The following is a 24,911-nucleotide window of genomic DNA, read 5'->3' on the forward strand; positions in this document are numbered from 1 at the left end:
CCTGTTGAATAAATGTTGTAGCCCAGCGGGCTGATCTGTATGGAAGAAAAGCCCTAATTTGGAAGGTCGCTTATAAAGAAAAAATGATAACTTCCTATACTTATTTAGAGTAACGGACTCACGAATGATGGATTCGTTTAATCTTACACATGATGGCCTCCAGCTCTCGCATGTCTTTTTCCTTTAGGGCGCCCCACAGCATATGCACCATTCACAGCATGCACCATTGTGCAAGTCTAATGAATCAACTTGAGGTTTCCTGCATCCCTTTTTGAGGGGCCCTAAGCCATATTAGGCTAATAAATTAATACACATTTTTTTTTCCTGGTACACAATAATGCAGTGTCTCTATAGCTCAATAATCTCAGCCTCTGGAAATGGGAAAATGAAATAGGTGAGACTGTCTATCTGTGACACTCCCAAAGGCAAAGAGTTTTTATTTTCTACTATGTTGCTAAAGAGTCATAAGTAAAAGCACCATACCAGGAAAAGGGAACTTTGGCCCTGGAAAGAAAGACACAGAAAAAACTTAGCTTATATATATTATCTCAGGCTCAATTGATATCTCTGGGATTCTTTCTTTGTTTCCTTTCTTTCTTTCTTTTTCTCTTAAAAAACAGAATATAGATTTTATTTACTTTTAAGGGATTTTTTTGGTACTCTAAAAGTAATATGTGTTTGTTGAAATAATTTTTTCAATATTACATCTTGGGTCCTCTCTGCCTCTTATCTCTAAGTATATTTGAAATAGAGAATATGCCTTTTCTAAGGAATAATATCTGACTTTTAAATCTCATCTCAGAGCTACCTCGTAATGAGTATTTCACTAAATTCCTATTTCATCGGCTAATTCTGATAGCTTTCTATGAGAGAGACAGTGGGATTACCATGAGCGCTGTCTTTGAAAAAATTTAATAAAATAACATGTTTATTGAAAGGGAGTTAATTTTTTTTTCATTTTTCCTTTAACATCTTTATTGGAGTATAATTGCTTTACAATGTTAGGTTAGCTTCTGCTGTATAAAAAAGTGAATCAGCTATATGCACACGTATATCCTCATATCTCCTCCCTCTTGAGCCTCCCTCCCACCCTCCTTATCCCACCCCTCTAGGTGACGGCAAAGCACCAAGCTGATCGCCCTGTGCTATGCAGCTGCTTCCCACTAGCTATCTACTTTACATTTGGTGGTGTATATATGTCAATGTTACTCTCTCACTTCGTCCCAGCTTACCCTTCCCCCTCCCCGTGTCCTCAAGTCCATTCTCTACTGTCTGCGTCTTTATTCCTGTCCTGCACCTAGGTTCATCAGAAACTTTTTTTTTCTTAGATTCCATATATATATGTTAGCATATGGTATTTGTTTGTTTTTCTCTTTCTGACTTCACTCGTATGACAGACTCTAGGTCCATCCACCTCACTGCAAATAACTCAATTTCGTTTCTTTTTATGGCTGAGTAATATTCCATTGTATATATGTGCCACATCTTCTTTATCCATTCATCTGTTGATGGACATTTAGGTTGATTCCATGTCCAGGCTATTGTAAATAGAGCTGCAATGAACATTGTGGTACATGACTGTTTTTGAATTATGGTTTTCTCAGGGTATATGCCCAGTAGTGGGATTGCTGGTTGTATGGTAGTTCTATTTTTAGTTTTTTAAGGACCCTACATACTGTTCTCCATAGTGGCTGTACCAATTTACATTCCCACCAACAGTGCAAGAGGGTTCCCTTTTCTCCACACCGTCTCCAGCATTTATTGTTTGTAGATTTTCTGATGATGCCCATTCTAGCTGGTGTGAGGTGATACTTCATTGTAGTTTTGATTTGCATTTTTCTAATGGTTAGTGACGTTGAGCTTCGTTTCATGTGTTTATTGGCCATCTGTATGTCTTCTTTGGAGAAATGTCTATTCAGGCCTTCTGCCCATTTTTGGATTGGGTTGTTTGTTTTTTTCATATTGAGCTGCATGAGCTGCTTGTATATTTTGGAGTTTAATCCTTTGTCCGTTGCTTTGTTTACAGATATTTGCTTCCATTCTGAGGGTTGTCTTTTCATCTTGTTTACGGCTTACTTCACTGTGCAAAAGCTTTTAAGTTTCATTAGGTCCCAACTGTTTATTTTTGTTTTTATTTCCATTTCTCTAGAAGGTGGGTCAAAAAAGGATCTTGCTGTGATTTATGTCTGTGTTCTGCCCATGTTTTCCTCTAAGAGTTTTATAGTGTTTGGCCTTACATTTAGGTCTTTAATTCATTTTGAGTTTATTTTTATGTATGGTGTTAGGAAGTGTTCTAATTCCATTCTTTTACATGTAGCTGTCCAGTTTTCCCAGCACCACTTATTGAAGAGGCAATATTTCCTCCATTGTATACTTTTGTCTCCTTTATCAAAGATAAGGTGACTGTATGTGCATGGGTTTATCTCTGGGCTTTCTATCCTGTTCCATTGAACTATATTTCTATTTTTGTGCCAGTACCATACTGTCTTGATTACTTTAGCTTTTTTTTTCTTAAATTTATTTATTTTATTTATTTTATTTTTGGCTGTGTTGGGTCTTCGCTGGTGTGCGTGGGCTTTCTCTAGTTGCAGCTAGCAGGGGCTACTCTCGTTGTGGTGCATGGGGTTCTCATTGTGTTCGCTTCGCTTGTTGTGGATAACAGGCTCTAGGCATGCAGGCTTCAGTAGTTGTGTCTCGGGAGCTCTAGAGCGCAGGCTCGGTAGTTGTGGCACACGGGCTTAGTTGCTCCGTGGCATGTGGGATCTTCCCGGACCAAGGCCCGAACCCATATCCCCTGCAGTGGCAGGCGGATTCTTAACCTCTGCACCACCAGGGAAAGCCTTGATTACTGTAGCTTTGTAGTATAGTCTGAAGTCCTGGAGCCTGATTTCTCCAGGTCCGTTTTTCTCAAGATTGCTTTGGCTATTTGGGGTCTTTTGTGTTTCCATACAAATTGTGCGATTTTTTGTTCTAAGTTCTGTGAAAAATGCCATTGGTAGTTTGATAGGGATTGCATTGAATGTGTAGATTGCTTTGGGTAGTATAGTCATTTTCACAGTATTGATTCTTCCAATCCAAAAATATGGTATATCTCTCCATCTGTTTGTATCATCTTTAATTTCTTTCATCAGTGTTTTATAGTTTTCTGCATACAGGTCTTTTGTCACCTTAGGTAGGTTTATTTCTAGGTATTTTATTCTTTCTTTTGCAGTGGTAAATGAGATTGTTTCCTTAATTTCTCTTTTGGATTTTTCATCATTAGTGTATAAGAATGCAAGAGATTTCTGTGCATTAATTTTGTGTCCTGCTACTCTACCTGATTTATTGATTAGCTCTACTATTTTTCTGGTAACATCTTTAGGATTCTCTGTGTATAGTATCATGTTATCTGCAAACAGTGACAACTTTACTTCTTCTTTTCCTATTTGGATTTCTTTTTATTTCTTTTTCTTCTGTGATTGCTGTGGTTAAAACTTTCAAAACTGTGTTGAATAATAGTGGTGAGAGTGGGCGACCTTGTCTTGTTCCTGATCTTAGAGGAAATAGTTTCAGTTTTTCACCATTGAGAACGATGTTGGCTGTGGGTTTGTCATATATGGCCTTTATTATGTTGAGGTAGGTTCCCTCTATGCCCACTTTCTGGAGAGTTTTTATCATAAATGGGTGTTGAATTTTGTCAAAAGCCTTTTCTGCATCTATTGAGATTATCATATGGTTTTTTACCCTTCAGTTTGTTAATATGGTGTATCATATTCATTGATTTGCATATATTGAAGAATCCTTGCATTCCTGGGATAAACCCCACTTGATCATGGTGTATGATCCTCTTAATGTGCTGTTGGATTCTGTTTGCTAGTATTTTGTTGAGGATTTTTGCATCTATGTTCATCAATGATACCGGCCTGTAGTTTTCTTTTTCTGTGACATCTTTGTCTGACATCTTTGGTATCAGGGTGATGGTGGCCTCATAGAATGAGTTTGGGAGTGTTCCTCCCCTTGCTGTATTTTGGAAGAGTTTGAGAAGGATAGGTGTTAGCTTTTCTCTAAATGTTTGATAGAATTCGCCTGTGAAGACATTTGGTCCTGGGTTTTTGTTTGGAAGTTTTTTTTTTTTTTTTGCAGTACGCGGGCCTCTCACTGTTGTGGCCTCTTCCGTTGCGGAGCACAGGCTCCGGACGTGCAGGCTCAGCGGCCATGGCTCACGGGCCTAGCCGTTCCATGGCACGTGGGATCTTCCCGGACCAGGGCACGAACCCGTGACCCCTGCATCCTGTGTCCCCTGCATCGGTAGGCGGACTCTCAACCACTGCGCCACCAGGGAAGCCCTTGTCCTCAATTCTTTTCATTCTTTTTTCTTTATTCTGCTCCCTGGCAGTTATTTCCACCATTTTATCTTCCAGCTCACTTATTCATTCTTCTGCCTCAGTTATTGTGCTATTGATTCCTTCTAGAGTATTTTTAATTTCAGTAATTATGTTGTTCATCACTGTTTGTTTGCTCTTCATTTCTTCTAGATCCTTGTTAAATGTTTCTTGTATTTTCTCCATTCTGTTTCCGAGATTTTGGATAATCTTTACTATCATAGCTCTGAATTCTTTTTCAGGTAGGTTGCCTATTTCGTCTTCATTTATTTGGTCTTTAGGTTTTTACCTTGCTCCTTCATCTGTAACATATTTTTTTGTTGTTTCTTTCTTTTCTTTTTTTTTTTTTCCTCTTTTTGATGGGTGGTGCTGTATTCTTGTCTTACTGGTTGTTTGGCCTGAGACATCCAGCACTGGAGTTTGCAGACAGTTGGATAGAGCTGGTGTTGGTGCTGAAATGAGGACCTCCGGGAGGCCTCACTCTGATTAATATTCAGAGGGATTTAATTTTTTAACCTAGGGTGCTGTATATTTGGATTTGAAGCAAGGTACTATATTGATTATTGCATTTGAAATGATTTTATGTCTGTTTTCTTTTCAAAAATGATAGTTTGGATTTAGTAGTTGCTTGTTAATTAACTCTTAATATCAAAGTATTTACTGTGATTTTATAAATAACATGGAAATATGGTTGCTAATTTTTCAAGTTTTTGTAATAAATTTTTTTAAATAAAACAAAATTTTGTATACATCACAGCCTCAGCAAGAAGTTGATTTAAACTCTCCACGAACTACCACTTTGGAAAGACAGACTTTCTATTGTGTTCCAGTGCCTGGAGAATCCACGTGGGTAAAAGAAATATCCTTTATCTGAACCTTCTTATGTGTTGAATGGTTACTGATTACTTAATTGAAGAGACCACAATTCACATTTTGATTTTTTTTTTTTAAACTTAGTCTTTTTACCTCAGTGAAGGTAACTGGAAAAGAAAATTATTCTTCATTTATAGAGCTTGGCTTTATTTTTATAAAATGTGTTTCCTTTGTCCTAAACAAGGAAATCTATAAAACAACCTTCAGTATTCATCACTGAGAAACGGTAAAATTATGGTGCATTCTGCTAGTGAAAAACTGTTTAAAAGATTGAGGTGGATTTAAAGGGACTGAAAAAGAGAGTTGCACAATCATTAATTTAAAAAACTGGTTTTAAATTAGAACTCATTCTAATTTTATTAAGGGAAAACAATATGTTCGTTCTTTTGAGAGATTGTGGAGACATCTCATTCTCATTTTTATTTTTTTTAGTTACTAATTTCTTTAGGCATAGTTCACATACTGAAATGCACAGTAGGCATAGTTCACATACTGAAATGCATGGATTTTAAAGGTATACTTAAGTGGTTTGGATAAATGCATACACCTGTAATTTGCACACCCAACGAAGTAAAGAATTTTGTGCCTTTTTCCCGTCACCACCTCCTCCCCATGACTGCTCTGATTTTTTTCACTATAGCTTAATTTTACCTATTGTTGAATGTCATACAAATGGAATCATATAACATATAGTCTTTTGTGTCTGATACCTTTCATTCAGCATAATGCATTTGAGATTCTTCCATGTGTATCCATAGTTCCTTTTTATTGCTGATGGTATTTGTTTATATAATATTCAATTGATGAACATTTGGGTTGTTTCCAGTTTGAGGCCAGGCATTTTTTTGGTGAGATTTTAACTTACTAAATCAGTTTTTTAACAGATACTTTGTGTCGGTTGTGATAAAGTTGTGTATCTCTCAAGGAATGTTTCACAATCATTGAATCACAGTTCTTGAATTTATTGACATAAAACTTTCATAGTATTTCCTTATTTTCCTTTTAATGTCTAAGGGATATCTAACAATGATCTCCTTTCATTTCCAAAATGTTAATTTATTTTTCTCTTTTATCCTTGATTAGTATTGCTAGGGGTTTGTCAGAGAATCAACTTTTTACTTTAATTTTTTGTTTTCTATTTCATTGATGTTTGCTCTTATTTCCTTCGTTTTTAGTAATGGTTTTAATTTTTTTTTAAACCTTAAGGTTAGTGTGCAGATCATTTCATATCTTCCTTTTCTAATATTAGCATTTAAGGCCATAAAATTCTCTCTAATCACTGCTTTAGTTGGATCCCACAAATTTTGACTTGTTTTTACTCTCATTCAGTTCAAAATATTTTCTAATTTCCTTTGTGATTTCTTCTTTGATCCTTGAGCCTCACTACAATATACTTCTATTGATCTTTTAAACAGTTGTCTCCTACATAAATTTAGAAATAAGGGGGAAAATTACGTCTTTTATGTTGCATAAATATTTATCATTTCTACCCCTTTTTGTTTTTGTCTGGAATCATTTCACTGAGCCTTTTTTTTAAAGTACTGATCCATTGGTAATAAATTTTCTCAGCTTTTTTCCAACTGAAAATGTCTTTATTTCATCCTTTGGTGTGTGTGTGTGAGTGTGTGTGTGTGTGTGTGAGTGTGTGTGTCGTGGTGCTGCATTGTGTAGCATGCCAGATCTTAGTTCCCTGACCAGGGATCTGTGTGCCCCCTGCATTGGGAGCACGGAGTCTTAACCACTAGATCACTAGGGAGGTCCCTCACCTTTATTTTTGAAGGATATTTTCGGAGGTTGTAGAACCCTTTTTTTTCTCCCAGTGGTTATAGAATGCTTGACTGACAGGTATCTCCCATCTTCAACACTTTAATCTTATTGTTCCATTGTCTTCTGGCCTCCATTGTTTTTTTATAAAAGGATAGCTATCATTTTTATCGTTGTCACCTGTATGTAATGGGTCTTTATTTTTCTTCTGGCTGCTTCTAATATTCTCTGTGGTTTTCAGCAGCTTGACTATGATGTGCCTGTGTCTGGGTTTTTTGTGTTTATCTTGCTTGGGTTTTATTGAGCTTTTAGATCTGTGGGTTGATATTTTTCAGATTTCAGCCATTATTTCTTCAAATATTTTTCTGTCCCAGTCTCATCTTTTTCTCGTTTTCTGGGGCTCAAATCACATGATTGTAGACTAATTATTATTGTTCTCAGGTGATTGAGGGTTCTTTTTTTTCCATTTTATGTTTTAGTTCTAGATTTTTTCATTTGGTTCTTTTTCTTTGTTTCCATTTTTCTGATGATGGTCCTTATCTTTTCTTTTAAAATTGTAAATTTTGGAATTGCTTTTTAATGCCCTTGTCTGTTAATTCCAGTATCCAGGTTGTCTCTGGGTTTTTTTTTTTTTTCTATTGGTACTGTTTTTTTTTTTATTTTTTATTTACTTTTGGCTGTGTTGGGTCTTCGTTTCTGTGCGAGGGCTTTCACTAGTTGCAGCGAGCGGCAGCCACTCTTCATTGCGGTGAGCGGGCCTCTCACTATCGTGGCCTCTCCCGTTGCGGAGAACAGGCTCCAGACGCGCAGGCTCAGCAGCCATGGCTCATAGGCCCAGCCGCTCCACGGCATGTGGGATCCTCCCGGACCAGGGCCCGAACCCGTGTCTTCTGCATCAGCAGGCGGACTCTCAACCACTGCGCCACCAGGGAAGCCCTGATACTGTTTTTAATCCCGCTTATAGGCCATACTTTCCTGCTTCTTCACATAATTAATCATGTGTTATGATTAGTTATGCTGATATACAACACTGTTGAAAGTTTACTTTTGTCTTCAAGAATGTTGAATTTTGTTCTGGCAGGCAGGTAATTTAAGTGGATCACTTTGATCTTGTCAAGGCTTGGTTTTGGGATTTGTTAAGGTAGGTATGAGTGGCACTTACAATGTAGGATGTAGTCCTTACTTGCGAGATGTGCTATTTCCGGGTCTCACCTAAGTGCTCGTGATTCTCAGCAGAGTCCAGTTCTAGTATTGTGTAACTTCCAGAATCTCTGCTAAGCTCCCAACCAAGCAGCAGCTGTTCTCTCCTAGGGCTCTCTTTGAAGCTCCTTGCTCTCTAACTGTTCTGCAAATTCCAGTTGCTTCAGTAGCCCTGAGCTATGTGCTCTGTTTTCTCTACCAGCAAGAGCAGAACCTCCTCTTCCCTTTGCTGCAATTTGGAAAATGCCCCTGAGAGAGCTGGGGAGAACGTGGAGTTTACCTGTGGTGTTTATTCTCATTCAGGGATCATAACCTTATGTTCTTTGTTGTCCAAAGACTGAAAACAGTTGCTTCATGCCTTTTGTCCAGTTTTACAGGTTTTTTGGTTTTTTAATTGAAGTATAGTTGATTTACAATATTGTGTTAGTTTCAGGTGTACAACAAAGTGATTCAGTTATACATATATATATGTATTCTTTTTTAAAGTTTCTTTTCCATTGTAGTTTATTTCAAGACATTGAATATATTTCCCTGTGCTAAGCAGTAAATTCTTATCGTTTATCTATTTTATATATGGTAGTGTGCATCTGTCGGTCCCATACTCCCAATTTATCCCTCTCCCCCCCAGCCCCTACCCTTCACCTTTGGTAACCACGAGTTTGTTTCCTATGTCTGTGAGTCTGTTTCTATTTTATAAATAAGTTCATTTGTACTATTTCTTTATATCTCACATATAAATGATATCATATAATATTTGTCTTTCTCTGTCCGACTTACTTCACTTAATATGATAATCTCTGGGTCCATCCATGTTGCTGCAGATGGCATTATTTCATTCTTTTTTATGGCTGAGTAATATATCCCAGTGTGTGTGTGTGTGTGTGTGTGTGTGTGTGTGTGTACACCACATCTTTATCCATTCATCTGTTGATGGACATTTAAGTTGCTTCCATATCTTGGCTATTGTAACTAGTGCTGCTTTGAACATTGGGATGCATGGATCTTTTCAAATTAGAGCTTTTGTCTTTTCTGTATATATGCCCAGGAGTGAGATTGCTGGATCATAATGGTAACTCTGTTTTTAGTTTTTTAAGGAGCCTCCATTCTGTTTTCCATAGGGGCTGCACCAATTTACATTCCCACCAACAGTGTAGGAGGGTTCCCTTTTCTCCACACTCCAGCATTTATTATTTGTAGACTTTTTTAGTATATGTGCTGCCGAAGCGAGCACTATTTGTAGACTTTTTGATGATGGCCATTCTGACCAGTGTGAAGTGATTATACCTCATTGTAGTTTTGATTTGCATTTCTCTAATAATTAGCGATGTTGAGCATCTTCTCATGTGCCTGTTGGCCTTCTATATTCCGTCTTTGGAGAAGTGTTTGTTTAGATCTTCTGCCCATTTTTTGATTGGGTTGTTTGTTTTTTTCTTCTTGAGTTGTATGAGCTGTTTGTATATTTTGGAAATTAAGCCCTTGTAGGTCTCATCTTTTGCAAATATTTTCTCCCAGTCTATAGGTTGTCTTTTCATTTTATTTATGGTTCCTTTTCTGTGTGAAAGCTTATAAGTTTGATTAGGTCCCATTTGTTTATTTTTGCTTTTATTTCTATTGCCTTGGGAGATAAGTTTTACAGTTCTTTACAGCAAGGTAGGGGGCATAAGTTTGAGCTGTTAATTCTTATGACCCAAACTGGAAGTTCAGCCTTCTTTTATTGAAAAGAAATTTTTATTATTCTGAGTTTTTTTTAAAATTGAGGTGTGGTTGATTTACAATAATGTTTTAATTTCAGGTGTACAACATAATGATTCAAAATTTTGATAGATTACACTCCATATTTATTATAAAATGTTGGCTATATTCCCTGTGTTATACAACAGGGGTCCCCAACCCCTGGGCCGTGGCCTGTTATGAACTGGGCTGCACAGCAGGAGGTGAGCGGTGGGCGAGTGAGGGAAGCTTCATTTTGCCACTCCCCGTTGCTCTCATTACCGCCTGAACCATCCCCCCCAGACACACACACGCGCGTCCGGGAAACATTGTCTTCCATGAAGCTGGTCCCTGGTGCCAAAAAGGTTGGGGACTGCTGCTATACAATATATCCTTATAGCTTATTTATTGTGTACATCAACCTTCTTTTCTTCTTTTTCTTTTTCTTTTTTTTTTTTTTTTGCGGTACGTGGGCCTCTCACTGTCGTGGCCTCTCCCGCTGCGGAGCACAGGCTCCGGATGCGCGGGCTCAGCAGCCATGGCTCACGGGCCCAGCCGCTCCGCGGCATGTGGGATCTTCCCAGACCGGGACACGAACCCGTGTCCCCTGCATCAGCAGGCGGACTCTAAACCACTGCGCCACCAGGGAAGCCCCATCAACCTTCTTTTAAAAATACATTTTTATTTTAACCAAACTGCCAAAGTAATAGTCTTTTTTTTTTTTTTAACATCTTTATTGGAGTATAATTGCTTTACAATGGTGTGTTAGTTTCTGCTTTATAACAAAGTGAATCAGTTATACATATACATATGTTCCCATATCTCTTCCCTCCAAAGTAATAGTCTTTTATTAGTCACCTAGGTAGGGTAACTTACAATATTCCCCAGTTCATGAAAATCTTTCCTTAACCTTTCATTTAACGCCTATGTTAATACAAACCAAGCTCGAGTCAGCCCTTCAACGTCCTACACTCCCAGTCGTCATAAGAGGAGTTATGAAGATGATGAAGATATGGACCTACAGCCGAATAAACAGAAAGAGCAGCATGCGGGTGCCAGGCAAGCAGGTAGTGTGTGCCATTGGGCTTTCGGTAGACTTCTGGTCTCTTGCAGTAGATTCGTATTCAGAATTAATTGTTGTATAATGTAGCTCTAGATTTAGGAGCTGGCAGTGATTTGACAACTTTGAGGTTTATCAGAATTATAGACAGTTTTGAGAGTTTGAACAGTTACTCTTTGGTCAGACTATGCTTCATAATTGAGCAGTTAGGCATCACTTAGTGAGAAGTGGCTACTCTCCTGTCAGTTGTTAAGGGTCTCAACTTGGGTAGCTGGAAAAGGTCTTTTATCTTCATATTTTTTTAATCTCAGCTTTTAAGTAATATGAGGTACTCTACCCTAAAAGTGACTTATTTATATCTGAAACATCCTTTTTTATTTTCTTTTTGGAATAGTGATGCTTTTAATTAGTAAGACTGAAAACATTGGAGGAAAAATGTGAAATTGTGGTATACTGGATTACTTACTCCTAAACTTTAAAGCAAATAACCCTTAGAATAGTCACAGTTCTGTTTGTTCTATTTATGTAAGTTTGTAGTGGTTTATGTATTAAAATTAATTAAAATGCAATTCTGATTAAAACAAGGAGACCAAAAGTTGAAATTTTCTAAGAGAATGAGAGAATTTCAAAATTGGTATATATCATTATTGATTTCTCCAGTCACAGTTATTATGAGCACTGAATGCCTTCATATTGCACGTAGATTAGTTTGTCTTTATTTCTCCTTTTGTGTCCAGTCATTTCTCTTTAGCATCTTTAATCCAAGGACAAGTTAAAGGCAGAGGAGGTAAAAACAAATTAGTCTCGTTAATTTGAATGTGAAGGATGGGTTGAGAGGGCAAATATAACAGTCAGTGGTAAACAAAGATTTACTACTGAATTTCATTTAATCATATATTATTCTACTTTATAAGTTCATATTACCGTATTTCTTTAATGCTAAGGCATATTTTAATGTTTTTAAAATTGGAATGTTTTACAGTAAATGTATACAAATGTGATAGTATTCTTTTTCTCCACTCACCCCCCAAATGTTTACTAAAATTAATGGTGTATTATAACAATAAATAACATATTAGAATCCAAGACATGGTAATTCTCTTATCATTTAAGCTATTGATGCTTCTTTCTACTTCTTGCCCCTTTTGTTTGACTATCATACTTTTCAGGGCTTTTGAATACATTTGAGTGCATTATTTATGTAAAGTTTACCTTGTTTGTTGGTTTCTAGGCAATCTTTCAGGCTGTATATATATTTTAAGCTGTTTTGGAGATAAGTGTAGGTTCAAATGCAGTTGTAAAACATAAGAGAGATCCTGTATATACTTGATCCAGTTTCATCTGGGTCAACACCTTGCATAATTAATAGTAGAATATCATAACCAGGAAATGGATATTGATATAGTCCATAGACCTTACTCAGAATTCACATTTTTACATGCAGTTATTTTTGTGCATGTGTATGTATTAGTTCTATGCAGTTTCATCACGTGTACATTCATGTGACCACTACCACAGTGAGGACACAGAACAGTTCATTACCCGGATCTCTCATGTTGCCCTTTTATAATCATACCCACCTCTCCTGCCTCTCTACCTCCCCCCTGGCAACCACTAATTTGTTCTTCATCCCTATAATTTTGTCATTTTAAGAATGTTACATAAATGGAATCATGTAGTATATAGACTTTGTAGATTGGCTTTTTTCATTCAGCAAAATTCCCTTGAGATCCATTCAAGTTGTTGCTTATATCAATAGTTTATTCCTTTTTATTGCTGAGCAATATTGTGTGGTATGGGAAGCTATATTTTAATTCTAACTAGTTATCAGCCCTAAACTGTGACTACTTAAGGGGTAGAGGCTATCTTTATTTTTTTTAATTAATTAATTAATTAATTTTAGTTTTGGCTGTGTTGGGTCTTCGTTTCTGTGTGAGGGCTTTCTCTAGTTGTGGCAAGGGGGGGCCACTCTTCATCGTGGTGCGCAGGCCTCTCACTGTTGCGGCCTCTCTTGTTGCGGAGCACAGGCTCAGTAGTTGTGGCTCACAGGCCCAGTTGCTCCGCGGCATGTGGGATCCTCCCAGACCAGGGCTTGAACCCGTGTCTCCTGCGTTGGCAGGCAGACTCTCAACCACTGCGCCACCAGGGAAGCCCGAGGCTTTTTTTTTTTTTTTTTGCGGTACGAGGGCCTCTCACTGTTGTGGCCTCTCCCGTTGTGGAGCACAGGCTCCAGACGCGCAGGCTCAGCGGCCATGGCTCATGGGCCTAGCTGCTCCGTGGCATGTGGGATCTTCCTGGACTGGGGCACGAACCTGTGTCCCCTGCATTGGCAGGCGGACTCTCAACCACTGCGCCACCAGGGAAGCCCCCGAGGCTATCTTTAAATGATCTTTTCTATCCCCAGCAACTAGTCTGATTCCTGGTACATAGTGGACATTAATAGATGTTTGGTAAATGAATTTATTGCTATATGGTTTTATTCTACTTAATAAGTAGAAAGAAGTATGTTCTACAAAGGTGTTTTTGTTGTCAGTAGACCCGTGTACTCCTTGGGTCAAAGATGTCAAGTAATGATGTTAAATATTAACTTTTAAAGTTACTTACATGAGATTTGATGGGGGGGGAATTTGTTGCCTTTTTATTGCCGGTGGAAAGTGATTACACTTTCAGATCTTCATAATAATCTTTGTTCTCTTGATAGGTCAAAGGGCTTCTAGTATGTGTTATTTCCTTAAAAACTGTAACAACTTGAAGTTTGCAAGCTCAGAAGCATCATTTCTATCAAATTCAAAAGGCTGTTTAGGAATGTTCTTTATCTCCAGGAAGCCTTAGCAATGACGATGTGCAATGCTTTCCCTTTGAATTTAGGGAGTGTTGGTGGTCTTCAGTGGTGTGGAGAACCAAAACGTTTAGAAACTGAAGCTTCTTCTGGACAACAGCTGAACTCGCTAAACCTCTCTTCTCCTTTTGATCTGAATTTTCCACTGCCAGGAGAGAAGGGTCCTGCATGCCTCGTGAAGGTAATAAAATCTTTCATAGACCTGATGCTGACAAAGATGTGTTAAGTGTCTCAGAAATTAAAACAGAAAACTCTTAGCATTTGTATTAGCAAATTTTCTGTTGCTGCTATAACGAATCACCACAAACTTAGTGGCTTAAAACAACAAAATTTATCATTTTGCAGGCTTTAGGCCAGAAGTCCAACATGGATCTCACTGGGGGTAAAATTCAGGTGACAGCAGGACTGGTTCCTCTCTGGAGGCTTTAGTGGGGGAATATGTTTTTTTGCCTTTTCCAGCTTTTGGAGGCTGCCATTATTCCTTGGCTTGTGGCCCCTTCCTCCATCTTCCAAGTCAGCAGTAATGCAGCCCTCTGACCATTTCTTCATAGTCACATCTCCCTCTGACCTTAGGTAGGAGAGATTTTCAATTTTAAGGACGTGTATGATTAAATTGAGCCCACCCATGCAGTCCAGAATAATCTCCCGATCTTAGGGTCCTTAATTTATACAAGTTCCTTTTACATGTAAGGTAACAACATACTCAAGGATTCCAGTGATTAAGAAGTAGATATTGGTCGGAGTGGTGGGGGGACATTATTTTGTCTACCACAGCATTGTTTACAAAAAATGGATATTTCAGATAGATGTGGAACAACTTTTAAATTAATTTCTATTTCCTTCCTATATCATTTCTAACTTACTAATATCTGCTTTATTTTTTAATATTTATTTATTTATTTATTGGCCGTGTCGGGTCTTAGTTGTGTGGGATCTTTGTCGCGGTGTGCTGGCCTCTCTCTAGTTGAGACGCGCAGGCTATGTAGTTGCAGCACGGGCGTAGTTGCCCCACCACATGTGGGGTCTTAGTTCCCGCACCAGGGATCGGACCTGCGTACCCTGCATTGGAAGGCGGATTCTTAACCACTGGACCACCAGGGAAGTCCCTATCTGCTTTATTTTCATCATTCTTCCTTTTCTTATCAAAAGCCATTTCTCACTTAGATTTAAAATAAGGTAGAAGGAAAAAAATCTGTTAATAGTTTGTTCCCCTGTTCTGCTTATTCTGATTTTTTAATCATGAGAGGTGAACAAGTTTCAGAAATGATCATTGAGAATTTCTGTTCTTATTTGTTGTGGTTTTAACTTAAATGGCACTTCAGTTATGTAGCACAGGAGCAAGAATTAGTACGTTTTTCCTTCCATGCTTCTCTTAGGTCTCACCAGTAGGAGGCTTTGACAGTTTCTAATATCCGTCATGATAGACAGCTTTGAAAGTTTGGCTCTTTACTGTGAGAAACCTCATGGCCATTCTAAGTTTGTGTTAATCCTCCTGACACTACGTAGCTTGTGAATAAGTCCAAAGTTAATAATCGTGGGGTTTTCCCTTCTCTTGATGTAGTTAATGGATTTTGAGATAATGCATGTTTCTAGTTTTAGTTGACCATCATCCTTGGGGGAAAGCCTTTTCTCTGAATGTAGTGGGGAAACAGACATTGGCCAGGAGTCAGGAGGTCCCATGTTTTAGTTGTTAATGAATTTGCTCATTGCAGAATGACTTCAGGTAAGTGCTTTACCTCTCTTGATCTCAATTTATCAAATAAAGGAGTTGCTTTGAGGTTTATTTTCTGATTTAAAATGCTAAGATATTATTATTACTTTAAGACTAATATCGTATGCTTTTTTGGTGTTATTTAGTCCTAACAATGTGATTTTGTGTGGCCTCTTGTTAGGTCTATGAAGACTGGGATTGTTTTAAAGTAAATGATGTTCTTGAGTTATATGGCATACTATCTGTGGATCCCGTGCTAAGTATACTGAATAATGATGAAAGGTGAGTCTATTTTGACATAATTACCCTCCAACTTTTCTGAAAGTTTGAAATTATAAAGAACCCCCTTTCTCCCTTCACCCAAATTTACAAGTTGTTAACACTTACGCTCCATTTGCTTATTTTTATATACACACATTTTTATATATACGTACACTTTTTGGAAACACTTGAGAGTAAGTTACATATGTCATATCCTAAATACTTGTTGCATTCATATTTCCTAAGAACAAAGACCTCCTCGTATATAATCAGAGTATAGCTACAAAGTTTGGAAATTTGCTGTGAATACACAATACACTAACCACAGATCACACTAAATTTCACTAATTGTCTCATTGCTGTTCTTTCTGACAGTCATTTTCTTGGTCCAGAATCCTTAGGATCACTCGTTGCATTAATCTGGAGCAGTCTCCAGCTCTTTGTTGTCCTTCAAGGCCTTGACAATTTTTTCTGTTCTTTCAGCTTATACAACAAAAAATTCATATCTCACAGTTATGGAAGTTGGGAAATCCAAGGTTAAGATGCCAGTGTCTAGTGAGGGCCTTTTTCCTGGTTTGCAGATGGTTGTCTTCTTGCTGTGTCCTCACATAGCAGAGCAGAACCTTGACACTTGAAGAGTAGAAGCCAGTTATTTTGTAGGATGTCTCTCAGTTTAGGTTTGTCTGATGTTTCCGTGTGATTAGATTTTGGTTATACATTTTGGGCAGGAAACTACAAAGTGATATATCTTTCTCAGTGTATCACACCAGCAGGTACAATATCCCCTTCCTGGTGAAGTTCTTTTTGACCACTTGGTTACTTGTGGTACACACGTACATCAGTCTTTATTTTATTTACAAGTCGGTATACCAGAAACCATGAGCTCACACTGTCTTCCTGGTTCCAGTTCAGTTCAGCTCCACAACTCAGTGTCATTCTAGTCTTCCTCCTTTCCGTATTTGTAATTCCCTTTTCTAACAGAAAGAAACTTGACTCCCAGTATCCTCAGTATATTCCTTTGCTCAGTTCTATGATATAGTAGGGTCCCCCTTACTTTGGTTTTGCTTTCCATGGTTTCAGTTACCTACAGTCAACCGCTGTCTGAAAATATTAACTGGGAAATTCCAGAAATAAACAATGTTTCAAATTGCATACCTTTCTTAGTAGCGTGATGAAATCTCAAGTTGTCCCACTCTGTCCTGCCCAGGATGTGAATCATCCCTTTGTCCAGGGTATGCCATCAGTTAGTCACTTAGTAGCCATCTCAGTTATCAGATCGACTTTCCAGGTATCACAGTGCCTGTAGTGCAGTAACCCTTATTTTACTTAATAATGTCCCCAAAGCACAAGAGTAGTGATCCTGGCAATTTGGGTATGCCAAAGAAAAGCTGTAAAATGCTTTTTTTAAAGTGAAAAGGTAAAATTTTTTGACTTATATGGAAAGAAAAAAAAATCGTTTGCTGAGGTTGTTAAGATCTACAGTAAGAACAGTAGAAGATTCTGTGAAATTGTTGAGATGGAAAAAGAAATTAGTGCTAGTTTTGCTTTTGCATCTCAACCTGCAAAAGTTACAGTTACGGTATGGGATAAGTGCTTAGTTAAGATGGAGAAGGCATTAAATTTGTACAATAAGATATTTTGAGAGAGAAACCACATTCACATAACTTTTATTACAGTATATCATTGTAATTGTCCATTTTTATTATTAGTTATCATGGTTAATCTCTTACTGTGCCTAATTTGTAAATTAAACTTTATCATAGGAATGTGTATATAGGAAAAGACATATTGTATATGGGGCTCAGTACTATCCACAGTTTCAGGCATCCACTAGGGGTTTTGGAATGTATTCCCTGCTGATAAGAGGAGACAGCTATGCAGAGAAGGTAATTTCAGAATTGATAACCCATACCACTGCAAAAAACAAACCTAGTAACTTGAGTTCATTATTTGTTTCCAATTTTTATTTTAGAATGAGAGTGTATATATAGTCAGCTGTGTTCTAGAGTTACCTGGGTGACTTCTTCCCACTTCGGTGCTCTGCTAGTTGTTACTCGTTGTACGTAGTTAGGTTCATTTGTTTCCATTGTGTTTCACTGCAGAGTTTTCCCTCTGTCCTTATTGGTTTCTGTACTTAAAGGTAAGTATAGAAAACATGGAAGTTGTTGCCAAAATCAAAACTGTATAAGAAGAATGTAGGAATGTCATTCCCCACTACCCTCATTTCTTCTACCCTGCTCCCACCCATGCTCTTCTGTAGGGCAGGAGAGCGAGGCTTCATCTGCTGCTCCCCTTGCTCGCGTTACCACCTGGGCCATCCCCCCAACCCCTGCACCCCCCACTCCCCAGCCCATCCGTGGGAAAATTGTCTTCCATGAAACTGGTCCCTGGTGCCAAAAAGGCTGAGGACTGCTGCTGTAGGGAACCAGCCTCAGTTCTGCTTTTATCCTTCCTGTATCTCTTTTTTGCAAAAACAGATACATACATATATTTTTTCCTCACTTAGCCTTATATAAAAGGGGACATGGTATATGTGCTCTTTTACATACTTTTTTCCCCTCACTTAGTATATTCTGAAAATCCAGATCATCCTCATTCTTTTTTATTTTGTTTTGAGGTTGGCAAAAGAAAGGAATTATATTCTGTCCCTGCAGTAGAGTTTTTTGTTAAATATTGGACATTCATTTTGGTTTTCCATAGGAAGAACTCATTTTTTCACACGTAAAAAATGATGCAAAACAGACATTTTAAACAACTTTAAATAAACAGTTCCATAATAATGGCATACACAATTGCTTGTCTTGGCTGTTTCTGGTTATGGTGAATTTCCTGCTTGAGTTACTTCATTTATGGAGGCATTTTAGTACACAGACTGAGCCAGATGGCCTGGGTTGGGATCCTGGTTTGGCCACTTACTGGCTTTGTGACCTTACACTTAACTTCTGCAGTGGCTTGGTTTCCTCATTATACATGAGGGTGGTTGTGAGGTTTTAATGAATTTGTGCAAAGTGAAGAACATTGCCCGGCACATGGTACTCACTGTATAAAGGCTGTTGGTATCATTCTTGTATTTAAGGAAGATGGTGGTATGAATTGATTACTCTCTAGAGTCAGTCTGTAAAGTCTAAAAACATCTTAGTCATTTGTTTCAATCATCTCGCAATAAATCTGTCATCTGCTAATTTATTTAGCAAACCTGAAAAACTCACACTTCCTTTTCACTGCTTGTCTATTCACTATTCAAGAGAGGTATCATGTAAGAATAAAATTTAGGAAAAAAAATTAGCAAGAGAGATGAATGGATTCTTCACACTGAATAGTAGACACCTGATGGCTTTTAAGGGAGAGACCCCCGTTTTTGAGACATGTGATGAAGTATTTGGTGTCCCAGTAGTAGCTTAAGAAAGGGTGTCTGCGTTCTGAAGGAACTTGATGAGTGATAAGCTGTATCCCGTTTGTTGCAGTTACAACACACTCAGTAAAAATGTTACTGATCTTGAAGAATAGAATAAATACACTGTCTCATAATATGATCAGAGTAGCCTGAAATCTGTGATGTAACTGTTCACAAGGAAGAGGAGCATTTTCTGCTCTTTAAGGGGACGTGCAGGTGAAATTGTTCTTGGCTTGAGTTCTCATTTGATTTTCAGAGATGTGTTTTTTTTTTTTACATCTATACAGCTGCCGCCTTTGTGAACTGAAGCTCTGTCATCTCTCCGCAGGGATGCCTCTTCGCTGCTAGATCCAATGGAATGCACAGACACAGCCGAAGAACAGAGAGTGCGCAGTCCTCCTGCCTCCTTAGTGCCAAGAATCCATGTGGTTTTAGCCCAGAAGTTGCAGCACATCAACCCTTTACTGCCTGCTTGCCTTAACAAGGAGAGCGAAACCTGTAAGTGTAAAGTGCCGAAACCTCGTGGCCCAGAGGTTTACCCAGCATGTGAACGCTGCGTGGCGGAGCTGTCAGTCAGGTTCTTGGTCGTCAGAATAAATTTCTCCAGCGGTCACCATTTCTTTGCCCCATTTTCCTTTGTGTTAATTCTCTTCATTAAAATGAGGCCCCCCAAAAGATACACACGCTGTCTTATTTTGACAACTGGCATCACTTACCAATATTTTAAGTCCATACTAGTCATCTACTGACGTGCAGTGCTTTGTTCCAGTTTCTTTTTAACCTAAGAGACACGAGAGGAACTGGTTTGTGTTCTGAATCTGGTCTTTTTTCTCTCTCTAGTTGTTTCCAGTTTCATGTCTGAATTGTCTCCAGTCAGAGCAGAACTGCTTGGGTTCCTCACTCACGCCCTTTTGGGAGACAGTTTGGCTGCTGAATATCTTATATTACATCTCATTTCTACAGTGTAAGTGCTCTGTTCTTGGTGGGGATTAAGGGAGTTTGGTGTTTTGTTGAGAGGGGAAAAGAACAGAAACGTTTCTGGTTTTATTGGGCTTCATCACCAGATGGTTATTTTTTCAGTGTAACCGGTGTTATACCAAATCACAGAAAGTCCTTTTTCAACTTTTCTCAGTGTCACATGTAGCATTTTGATTGTATCTCCTTAAATTTAAGAGCAAAAATCAGATAAAGAACCTGGCCAATGAGTAAAATGAGCTGTTTTACCCTTTTTGCATTCTGAATTCTCTATTTATACATCCCAAGGCTCTGTGAGGTCCATTGGGTGTACATCTCACTTGTATGTGGACATGTGCCCCTCTCCCTTTCACTTCACTACAGCTCTTTGTTTTCTGATTTCAAAATAACATGTGTGCCTTCAACAAGTTCCAAGAGCATAAAGAAGAAAATTGAAATTGTCTGTAATCTCACCACTTAAAGATGATCTCAGTTAACAGATCTTGGTACCTGTTCATATCATCTTTTTTTTGTTTACACATGTATCCATCCCTACTTAGATCTCAATTATACTCTAAACAGGTCATTATCTTGCTTTTATCATTTATATTAAGCGTTTCCTATCATAATTCTTCTTGAACCTCTTAATGGCTGTGCAGTATTTCATTACAGACATTTGTACTTTTTCCCTAAATGTTAGGTTTTCCTACTTTTTCTCTGTTTAAATAATCCTCCAGTAAACATCTTTGTACTATAAATCTTTCCTCAGGTAGGATTTGAGACAGTAGTACATGATGGTTGAGAGCATAGACTCTGGAACCAAACTACCTGGGTTCAAATTCAGCTCTGTCACTTCCTGGCTACGTGAATGGCATGTTTCTTAAAATTTCTGTATCTCAGGTTTCTCATCTGTAAAATGAAAATAATAATACCTACCTCAGAGTGTTTGGGAATTAAATGAGAAAGCATTTAAGTACTTAGAACAGTACCTGGCATGTGCCCAGCACTTAAATATTGGCTATTATTTTTATTGTTGTTTCTGCTTAAAAAAACAACTGATCAGAATAATCTGCTTTAATTTTAATGACAGTATTAAGCTAATTTTTCTTCGTTTGCTTTTTGATGGAGATCAGGAAATCACCTGAGTACCTTATTGGTTGATATCTTTTTTTCCTAGATATACAAGAAGAGATGTTCTTCCACTAGGAAAATTTACGGTTAACTTGAGTGGGTGTCCACGGAATAGTACCTTCACGGAACACTTATATCGAATTATTCAACATCTAGTTCCAGCAGTAAGATCAATATAAATATAAATATGTATAAATATGTATTATAAGCTTAAGTACACTTTAAAAGTCCCTCTAATTGTCTTTCATTCAACCCAAATATTTAACTTTGAGATGTTAACAGACCTCATTAAGGGGAAACAAAGCCTGCCTAGTTTCATAATTTAAAATGTACTAACTCCTAAACATTTCACGTTTCCTTTATTGCCTTAGCACAGGTTTCTTCAAGTAACAACACAACTGTAGTAACTCCCTTAACATTGTACTCTCTGTTGATGCCAGTTTGTTTGTACAATTTGGTGTCCTTTGTGTGCTTTAAAATCGTAAATCTAAGTAAGCTCTAAATTATAGCATAATTCTTTTAGTTGAGGTAATAACTTTATCTCTGCTGCCCCAGTTTTAATTCCTGTTTGGAAAGTCAAGCTACCTTTATTTGCCAGGACATCTGGAACGCAGTGTTTGTGTGGTATTAAGATCTTGGGGACAGGGGAATAGCTTCTGATTAGTTGTGTGACTGGCAATGCCAATCATTTCTTTGGAAATTTAAGAGGTTGAAACAGATCATTCATTTAACCAGTGTTTATTGAGTGTCTTCTGGGCTCTTAAGAAACAGCATTGGACTAAATAGACCAACATTTCTCACTCTCCTTGACTCACTTTACACTGTTAAAAAATTATTGAGAACTTAAAGAGATGTTGTTTGGGTTTTTATTATCAATTTACCATATTAGAAGTTAAAACTAAAAACATATTAAAATATTCATTGAAAATCAATTGCATATGAGCAGAAGTAAAATATTTTTGTAAGAAATAGCTATTTTTCCAAACAAAAAAATGTTAGTGATAAAAGTGACATTGTTTTAAATTTTTGCCAGTCTCTGTAATGTCTGGGTTAATAGAAGACATCTGGATTGTCATATCTGTTCCTGCATTCAGTCTATTGTAACACGATGTTTTGACTGAAGTATATGAAGGAATGCTGGCCTTACACAGATGAAAAAGTAGTTGGCAAAGGAAGGACTTTTAATGGCATTTTCAGATAACTATAGATATTCTTCTGATACTGGACCAAAACTGTCCATATGGCATTTTCTTCAAGGATAGTTGTGTGAAATCTGTAATCTCATCAATGAACTTTTTATACTCTGCTATCGTAAATTCATTGGTCTGTCTTGCACATTGAATGGATCTTTTATCCCTGTGTGATTTTGACCTCATGGACCCCATAAAAGGGTTTCAGCAACTCCCTGGGAGTGCCCTGGACCACATTTTGTTGGTGGTGGAAGACCAACAAATAATAAATAACATATAGTATGTCACTGAAGTGCCATGGAGAACAGTAAAGGCCCAGGGTAAGGGGATAGGGAGTGCTGGGGGGTAGGCCAGTGTGGAGTTGCTGACATCTACAGCATGTCGGGGAAGCCCTCTCCAGGGTGGAGTTCAGGGAGAGACTTGATGCAAACCCAGGATCAAGACACAGGGCCGTGTTGGGGAAAGTGTCTGTCCTGTGCAGAGAACAAGTTCAGGGTCCAAGCGCAGCCTGCTGGGCATGTTGAGGAACGCCAGCCCGAGGGGCTGGTGTACTGCCATGGAATGAGTGTTGGGGAGGAGCGTAGGACGTGAGTTCTGAGTGGCAGCCTAGGGCCACTCAAAGCTTGAGGCCAAAATTTAAGTAGCACATACTTGGGACATGAATTATATTTTTAAGTATGAAAGTGATATGAGGAAAGTACTCAAGGTTCTTGCATGGTAAGGTATTTCCTTTTTGTTCTTTTTATTCTACATCACTTTGTAGTGGTTTGTTTTACTGTTTCATTTTTACCATATCCCACTCGCTTATATTACTCTTATGTTTGTGTCTAGCTAGCACTGAACTTTTTCTAAACACTTGCCTTTTTAATATCTTATTTAGTTTTCGTAGCAGTAAGTGTGAGTGAGCTGCTTTTGTTTATATGGAGCTGCACCCTGCTTTATGCCACCTTTTGTTTCGACAGACTCTGTTTCTTTCGGGATCATTTCCTTGTATCTATAACATGACCGCCCCCCTCCGCTTTCTTTGAATTACTGAGCCAAAGTACAAAAATCCTCTGCATTTTGAAAATACATCTTCTCTCTTCCTTGACATCCTTCCCCACCCCAGTCTCCACCCGTACCACACATACTTCTTTATGGTCCAGAGTGATCTTAGATTGGAGTACAACGCAGGGTGCAGAGGGCACTGGGTGTGGTGGGCTCAGGAAGATGGAGGGAGGTGCAGGTGGACTTAACTGATTTTCTACTGAGTGCTCACCCAGTGCTGAGACTGGGTGAGGAGGCAGCTCTCCCGGGTGGAGCAGGTTCCGAGACCCACAGCGCTGATGACAGTGTGGAGTTCTCCGCACCTCAGGCCTCCTTGGAGCAATTTGTTTAGAGGTCTGCAGCTGTCTATGCTGAATGAATACGGTTTTATTTTATTTTCAAAATTTATTAAAAAATTTTAAAATGGGAGTATAGTTGATATATAATATTATATAAGTTACAGGTGTGCAATATAGTGATTCACAGATTTTTTAAAAATTGAAGTACAGTTGATTTACGTGTTGCGTTAGTTCCAGGTGTGCAGCACAGTGATGCACTGACACATACATATATATCTATTTTTCTCAGATTCTTTTCCCTCATAGGTTATTACAAAACATTGAGTATACTTCCCTGTGCTATATAGTAGGTCCCTGTTGGTTATCTGTTTTATATGCAGTAGTGTATTATGTTAATCCCAAACTCCTAATTTATCCCCCCACCCCCCAACCCTTTACCCTTTGGTAACCATAAGTTTGTTTTCTGTGTCTGTGGGTCTATTTCTGTTTTGTATATAAGTTCATTTGTTTTTTTTTTTTTTTTAAGATTCCACATGTAAGTGATATCATACGATATTTGTCTTTCTCTGTCTGGCTTACTTAGTATGATAATCTCTGGATCCATCCATGTTGCTGCAAATGCCATTATTTCATTGGTTTTTATGGCTGAGTATTCCATTATATATATGTACCACATCTTCTTTATCCATTCATCTGTTGATGGACATTTAGGTTGTTTCCATGTCTTGGCTATTGTGAATAGTGCTGCTATGAACAAAGGGGTGCGTGTATCTTTTTTATTTAGAGTTTTGTTTGTATGCCCAGGAGTGGGATTGCTGGATCCTTTGGTAATTCTATTTTTAGTTTTCTGAGGAAACTCCATACTGTTTTCCATAGAGGCTGCACCAACTTACATTCCCACCAACAGTGTAGGAGGGTTCCCTTTTCTCCACACCCTCTCCAGCATTTATTATTTGTAGACTTTTTGATGATGGCCATTCTGACCAGTGTGAGTGATATCTCACTGTAGTTTTGATCTGCATTTCTCTAATAGCAATGTTGAGCATCTTTTCATGTGCCTTTTGACTGTGTGTATGTCGTCTCTGGAGAAATGCCTACTTAGGTCTGTGCCCACTTTTTTTTTTTTTTTTTTTTTTTT

General features: G+C 38.1%; 1 protein-coding gene across 3 annotated transcripts in view; it reads left to right on the forward strand.

The window, feature by feature from the left end:
- The window catches only part of MCMBP (minichromosome maintenance complex binding protein), a 58,936-nt gene that overhangs the window by 19,556 nt on the left and 14,469 nt on the right, over positions 1–24,911 (forward strand). The window contains exons 5-11 of one of the 3 annotated variants that reach the window (XM_007469568.1): positions 5,119–5,220; positions 10,831–10,975; positions 13,837–13,988; positions 15,700–15,800; positions 19,502–19,677; positions 20,014–20,137; positions 21,305–21,422. In XM_007469568.1, coding sequence (XP_007469630.1) covers positions 5,119–5,220; positions 10,831–10,975; positions 13,837–13,988; positions 15,700–15,800; positions 19,502–19,677; positions 20,014–20,137; positions 21,305–21,422 — 918 coding nt within the window. The remainder of the gene's footprint in view (positions 1–5,118; positions 5,221–10,830; positions 10,976–13,836; positions 13,989–15,699; positions 15,801–19,501; positions 19,678–20,013; positions 20,138–21,304; positions 21,423–24,911) is intronic. The other 2 variants (XM_007469569.1, XM_007469570.1) reach the window with 2 other exon arrangements.

Source organism: Lipotes vexillifer, unplaced genomic scaffold, assembly GCF_000442215.2.
Source record: "Lipotes vexillifer unplaced genomic scaffold, Lipotes_vexillifer_v1.1 scaffold240, whole genome shotgun sequence".
Classification (NCBI taxonomy): domain Eukaryota; kingdom Metazoa; phylum Chordata; class Mammalia; order Artiodactyla; family Lipotidae; genus Lipotes; species Lipotes vexillifer.